We start from the raw sequence: 7,348 nt of genomic DNA, 5'->3' as shown, positions 1-7,348 counted from the left end.
CCACTCCAGTATTCTTGCCTGGAAAATACCATGGACAGAGGAGTCCATAGAGATTTTCTATGGACTATGCATCCATAGGACTGTGGGATGCAGACTACAGAGTCACAAAGAGTCAGACAGAACTGAAGGACTGGGCACATCACCTTGACTCTTCCCTGAACCTTGACATGAAGAAACTCTGACATATGGTAAGTTTGTGATCAGTTACATGTTTCACTGGACCAGAGATTTCTTTGCAATGAAACTCAATTGGCTAAGAAAAAATTGTCCTTGGCTCTGTGGATGACATGTTTGTTTTTGGCATTTCCCAATTTGTGAACCAGAGGCATCTGAAAAGGGTCGGCAATGATGTTCATCTCCAGAAGCTATCCTCCACGAAACACCAAGACTTGGGCTGAAGTGGGTGCTAGAGATATACTATGATATGTTCTCAGATGGCCATGTTCTATTAAGATTTTTAAATTATTTTCTCAAGATAAATACCCAAGTGGAACTCTCAGGGAGCTTCTTCATTTTTCCTGGCATAAAGAATTGGTGATCCCATAGTCACAGGAGCTTGTAATAAATAACCAACATTGATTTCTCTGTTCCAGAATTATTTTGCTTCCCTTCTTTCCAGAGCCCTGACGCTTGCTCAGAAAGGTAGTATTGGAAAATCATTTACGTGTGGCACAGACTCCCCCACTGCCTTGGATATAAATCCAGGCAGGATGGAGCAGATCTTGAGGCAAAGAATCTAGGACTTCTGGTCGCTGAGCTTTCAGCCACAGACATCTCCAGAAGGGTGAATCCAGATTTTAGAAGCATTGGTGGCAGAGACTGACCATGGAGAGGCTGTTGTGGTGTTTCCTGGTCTTGATCAGCTTCTCTAGTGTTTCAGGCCAGACAGGTAGGGGCTACTCCAAGCTGTGCCAAGGATTTGATCTGAGTGATGGGTGTGGGGCCTAAGATTATACAAGGTGAAGTCAGAAGAACATCCAGCACGGGTGAGTGTGTGTAAGTCTGTGTGTGTGTATGACACTGAGGAAAAATCAGTCTATTTCTCAATCCCAAACTCTATTTATGCAGGAATAGATCTTTGTGATCTGAGAAACTTTTCATCTTTCCTCTGCTTTCTGTCTTACAGACTTGCATAAGAAGGCCTTTGTGTTTCCCAAAGAGACGGAGAATTCCTATGTATCCCTGAAAACACAGTTAAGGACACCACTCAAAGCCTTCACCGTGTGTCTCTATTTCTACACAGAGCTGGCCCGAACCCACAGCTACAGTATTTTCTCTTATGCCACCAAGCAGCAACCTAATGAGATCCTCATATTTTGGTCTAAGGGTAAAGGCTATATTTTTGGAGTGCATGGGAAGCAGGTGTTATTCCAGAGTCCCGAAAACACTCAAGCTCCAACGCACATCTGTGCCAGCTGGGAGTCCACCTCCGGAATTGCAGAGCTCTGGGTGAATGGGAAACCCCGGATGAGGAAGAGTCTGGAGAAGGGAGCCATTCTGGGGACAGAGGCCAGCATCATCCTGGGGCAGGAGCAGGATGCGTTCGCTGGGGGCTTTGATAGAAACCAGTGTTTGGTGGGAGACATTGGAGATGTGAACATGTGGGACTTTGTGCTGTCGCCGGAAGAGATTAATGCTGTCTATCTTGGTTCAACCCTCAGTCCTAATGTCCTTAACTGGCAGGCGCTGAACTATGAAGCAAAGGGTGAGGTGTTCATTAAGCCTCAGCTGTGGTAGTGAGGTTAGGCTGTGGTCCTAGAAGTGCTTCCTGGCAATTCCACCTTATGGCCCTGGACCTCCCCCCACCCCTGTACACACCTCTGCAAGCCTGCTCTGTGAACATAGGCTTTTGCTTCCCTGTTCTACCTTCCTCAACACCAGATGGAATTTTTAAGTATCTGGCTTGGGAGATTGGAAAGTTTTGTCCAACAGGATCAGGATTGCAGGTGCTTTGGGACGTCCTGTTTTTTTTTTTTAAAGTTGATTATCTTAGATTATTTTAGAGTTAATCCCTTACCCTCACTTAGATGGGAAGACTAGGACCCAGCAAGGAGAAGTGATTTTTTTTAAGTCAAAAGGTGAATCTTTGAGCTGAGTAGGGAGTGCTGGTCTCATATCTAATTTCCTACTAAGAACCCCCCAGAAAGTAGGAGAGTCTTCCTCATATTCACAGGGCTCTTTAGTGTTGGAGTTATGACACTGGCCCAGGTCTTCTAAAATGGGAAACCTAGTGCTGCAGTTCCCTTACTTTTTCAAAGTACCCTGGAAGGGCAATCAGAAAGGCCCAGTACAGAAAACCTATATTTTTTCATGGGCAAAGTGGAGGCATCTGGTTAGTTACTTTAATTGTTACTGCCAAGCGTTTACATAGCCATGTTTTTATTTGCTCACAGTGATTTCTTCATTTTGTGGTTCTTTTGGGAAACTCTTCTCAAACACCATCTGAACCACATGGGACCGTGCATCCCCACCTGTTTCCCCAACACAGCCAGGCCACAGAGTGGGTGTGACTCAGGCTGAACTATCAGAGTAGCCCGAACTTGTTTGGAGATTTAGGATGGGGAGATGGTTACATGCTCCTAGCCGGACAAATTATAGTCTTTCCCAGGACTGATTTATGAACTCTGGGGGTGAGACATCTTTCTGCTGAAATTCCCATCTGAGAGGGTATTAACCTGAGACCGTCAGCAGCCATCTTGTTTACCACATGGAGAAAGACTGTGAGGAAAGAAGCCAAGCTGGGGCCAGCAGAACTGAGGGGCTGACAGAGCAGTGGAGCCTTGACTGCACTGTTTGAATTTCTGGATCTGCTTTGCCTGGAACCAGATCTACACCTGACCTTCGCACATTCATGAACCAGTAAAGCCCCTGTTTATATTAGTGAACCCGAGCTGTTATCTGATGGTTGCATTTCAAGTGGTGACTAATGTTTCTAACAATCCTCTGAAACCAAGTCCCATTGAGTTCAGGTGAACCATTATCCGTCTTGCAGTGACATAGCTGATGGCTCTCTAACCTCCAATAGGGATTTTTTTTCTGTTGAACGCAACCCCTCTTTTGTGATAGCTGGTAATTTGTGTGAGGCCAGTCGTGGGGATGTAAAACTCTCACTCTAGAGAGTAAGAGGTATAAACTATTTTGTATAAAATAAGCTACAAGAATATATTGTACAACATGAGGAATATAGCTGATATTTTATAGTAGCTATAAATGGAGTATAACCTTTAACATTTTAGGTCATTATATTGCACACCCACACTATTATATGTGTAGCATATAATAGAGTACTGCAACTATACTTCAGTTAAAAAAAACTCACTGTGTTATTCCTCCAATATGAGGAATAAAAACTAAAGCTCATTGAGATCCAAGAATCTGCTGTCAGTTTCAATGGCTGGAATGCACTTTCCAAGCTGCTTAAGTCCCTTGTAGAGAAAGACCCCTCAAGGTTGATGGCTGTTGGTTTCTTCCAAAGGTGTTCTTCACCTTGGCCTTTTAGTACTAAGTGAGCTGTTGAAATTACCCCACAGAAGTCACACTAAAGTATGAACTAGCCCTGTGACTATATATCAAATAGTTACTTTGGGGAAGGCATCAGTAGACTAGTTAAGCATAGAGTTTCTGGAAGCATCCTGCCTAGGTTTATATCCTGGCTTTACAACTTACTATGTGAATTTTTGTCTCAGTTTTCTTGTCTATAAAGTGAGGAGAAATAATAGTAATTAGCTCAAAGAGTTGTTGAAAGGATCAAGTGAGATCATGCATATAGAGTACCTAGGGTAGTGCCCGGCACATAGTAAACTCTCAAAATAGTTATCTGCTATTATTATTATTGAGGAGAAGGGGATGACAGAGGATGAGATGGCTGGATGGCATCACCAACTCAATGGACATGAGTTTGAGCAAGCTCTGGGAATTGGTGATGGACAGAAAAGCCTGGTGTGCTGAGTCCATGGGGCACAAAGAGTCGGACACGACTGAGCGACTGAATTGAACTTTGTATGATGCCCGCAAACAAAGGTTGATTATATACCGTTGAAATACAATTTGGTGGAATTGGTCTGGGTTGATTGCAGTTGAAAGGTCTGAATCTTAACCAAAAATTAAGCTCGGAATATTAGAACGATAAATTTATGAGTGTTGAATTATGAATATTGATTCTCCTAATTTACTTTTGGTAACCATTTGAAAACATAGAAGTTAAGGATAAGGACTTGCCTGGCAGTCCAGTGGTTAAGACTCTGCACTTCCAATGTAGGGGTCTCAGCTTTGATCCCTGGTTGGGGAACTAAGATCCCACATGTTTCACAACATGGACAAATAAATAAATTTTAAAAATGTGTGGAAAAAAAAGAAGGATACATTTTCCTGGGTAAATAGGCGAGTGCAAATATTTTTTGTTTTTTAATTAGGGCAGATACATATACCCTGACATTCAGCTAGGAAGAAGGAAGGGTTGATTTTTTTTCCCCCTAGTTAAAGAATCCAGTCAGGAGTTATGTCTTAATTATAGAAGGCTATCCCAACTCCCTAGGGATGTGGGCTGAGCTAATATTTTTCTCAGAATTCAATTACTGGTACCTTGCCACACATAGTTTTGTGGACACCCTCTGGTCCTGATCATTTTAGCCAGGGAAATTTTTAAAGCTGGTATTTGCATTCAGTGAACACTTAAAAATCTCAATAAAGCATTTCTGGAATGTTTAAACAATTTAGCTTACCTAAAGATTCTTCATTGTAATCCTGTTAGAGAAGATATCCCAAGGTAACTGGGGTATTATTGGACTATATAGAGTTGTTCGACATAATCCAATTAAATGTTATATGACATCTACCAGAGAGGATGATTTTGGTTTGGGTAAGTTAGTTCTAAGCAATTCTTTGTCACAGCAAATGGAGAGTAAGATCAATTATTCAGTAAGGCTGATGTTAATGTACCCATGTCATTTACATTGGTTCTCCTTAATAGCAGGGATCATGCATCCAGTTTGTTCAAAAGTAAAATCAGGTGTTAAGGCTCAAGTTAAGAAGACAGGGGGCCAAACGAGATATAAAACCTACAGTAAAATTACTATATAGGGTTTCCTTGAGAGAAAATGATGTAAGCTATATGGAGGGCACATGCTTACGAAAAAAAAAAAAGAAGTGAAAGTGTTAGTCGATCAGTCATGTCTGACTCTTTGCAACCCCACGGACTGTAGCCTGCCAGGCTCCCCTGTCCATGGAATTCTCCAGACAAGAATACTGGAGTGGGTAGTCATCCCCTCCTCCTGAGGATGTTCCAGGCCCAGGGATGAAACCTGGGTATCCTGCATTGCAGGTGGATTCTTTACTGTCTGAGGCACGAGGAAAGTGATTACTACATGAGTAGTAAATGATAAACATTTCTTTCCTTCAAAGGGGGTAAGAGGATAGATTTGTACACTTCTATCAATGACATGAAGCTTAGTAGCATGAAGAGATATTGTAGTTCAGTTATAGACCAAACATTGGGGGTAGACCAATTGCCTATGTAAAGCCAAAGGCAGACGCTGGAGGCTGCTACCCAACAGGACACTTTCCTTTGCTGACTGAAAATAGCCATGCTGGTAAGAATATGAACCAGGTCTTCAAGTCTTGGCTTGAAGTGACTCAAGTGTGAACATCTTAGCACAAGATGCAACATGGTGATGCACAGATCAGGTATATAAAGTCTCCCTTTGTCAGGGAGAAATACTGGATCACTGGTCGCAGTGATCTTGAGTGGCCTCCAGCCAGATGAATGGATGAGGACCCTTTCTTGTGGTCCATCCAGAGCTTGGAAGAGAGACTGCAGGCTGCTTTGGAAATGGGACTGGGCCTGATGGAAATAGATTTGGAGTCCCAGGTGAGAAAGTAGGTAGGATGGTAAGTCAGTGATTTTTTTCCCTAATGTTTCTCACTATCACTTAGTTTGATCTCCAGGGAAGTAAAGATTGACAGGGGAAAAAAAAGAAGTAAGTGACTCCAGATCATTAAAACAGCAACATCACCAACAAAAATACCCAGGAATCCCCTGGCAGTTGGCCTGGGTTCAATCCGTGGTCAGGGAGCTAAGATTCTGTGAGCCCCACAGCCAAAAAAGAAAAAAAGTTACCCAAATCAGGTTTTGAAAATATCAATTTCTGATCCTTAGACTCCCAGGGAAAGAAGGAAAATGCTGTGTTGATTTCTAAATAATTTCATCTGAAGACAGCCAACCTCTAGTCTCAGGTGGGTTGGCAGAACTTGCCTAGATGCCTCCCTTGTTATTCTCTGCCTCCATATTATCTATTTATCTTTTCCTTTCTCCTGTAACAGAAAGTGGGTTGAGTGGGCTTGCTACCTTTCTTCTTCAGAAAATGCAGATTCCTATCTCAAATTTCCTAGATAGCTTGTTCCAGTGATTCTTAAACTGATTCTTAACCTGGCCTGGTGATTACAAGCATCATTGTCACCCAGGGTGTTTACTGTAGACTCATTGACCCCAGACCTACCAGATTAGACTCTGGAGTTAGAGCCCAGGAGTCTGCCATTCACAAGCTCTTTTGCCAAATGTTTTTAGAACCAACACTTTAGTGTCTTCCTGGCAGCTCAGAAGTCTTATCTGAGATATGTGTGGCTCCCAATAACCTTGAAGGCAGGTTGGTGGTCTTTAAAGAAGGATCTAGCACACATTGACTCAAGTTATCTATCCCCTTTGTCTGCCTCTGGTGCAGGATCTAAGGACTCATTCAGTTTAGTACATCCAACCCATGTCTTCTTATACACATAGATAAGGAATCTCTAAGTTTCCATCACCACTCCTAGAATGGTAATTGCTTAGTCACACAGGACAGATCACAGATGGTCTTAAAAATACCTTATACATAGTGAGCTCATACCATATTCCATTCACTGTTCTAAGGCCTTTCAGTTCAGTTCAGTGGCTTAGTCGTGTCTGACTCTTTGCAACCCCATGAATTGCAGCACTCCAGGCCTCCCTGTCCATCACCAACTCCTGGAGTTCACTCAAACTCACGTCCATCGAGTCAGTGATGCCGTCCAGCCATCTCATCCTCTGTCATTCCCTTCTCCACCTGCCCCCAATCCCTCCCAGCATCAGAGTCTTTTCCAATGAGTCAACTCTTGGCATGAGGTGGCCAAAGTACTGGAGTTTCAGCTTTAGCATCATTCCTTCCAAAAAAACACCTAGGACCGATCTCCTTTAGAATGGACCGCTTGGATCTCCTTGCAGTCCAAGGGACTCTCAAGAGTCTTCTCCAACACCACAGTTCAAAAGCATCAATTCTTCAGCACTCAGCTTTCTTCACAGTCCAACTCTCATCTCCATACATGACTACTGGAAAAA

At 42.8% G+C, this 7,348-nt stretch overlaps 1 protein-coding gene across 2 annotated transcripts; it reads left to right on the top strand.

The window, feature by feature from the left end:
* Window positions 1-625: 625 nt before the first annotated feature.
* On the top strand, window positions 626-4,834 carry CRP (C-reactive protein, pentraxin-related). Of its 2 annotated transcripts, none has more exons than XM_010846859.1 (2): window positions 626-986; window positions 1,127-4,834. In XM_010846859.1, the coding sequence occupies exons 1-2, from the start codon at window positions 932-934 to the stop codon at window positions 1,735-1,737; spliced, it is 666 nt and encodes a 221-aa protein (XP_010845161.1). In that variant the 5' UTR covers window positions 626-931; the 3' UTR covers window positions 1,738-4,834. The 2 variants fall into 2 exon arrangements, with proteins under 2 accessions (XP_010845161.1, XP_010845159.1); XM_010846857.1 differs by having other exon boundaries at window positions 632-889.
* Window positions 4,835-7,348: the final 2,514 nt, after the last annotated feature.

Source organism: Bison bison, unplaced genomic scaffold (assembly GCF_000754665.1).
Source record: "Bison bison bison isolate TAMUID 2011002044 unplaced genomic scaffold, Bison_UMD1.0 scf7180017864240, whole genome shotgun sequence".
In the NCBI taxonomy this organism is placed as follows: Eukaryota; Metazoa; Chordata; class Mammalia; order Artiodactyla; family Bovidae; genus Bison; species Bison bison.
Note: the sequence above shows the minus strand (reverse complement) of the source record. Positions and strands in the feature narration are given on the sequence as shown.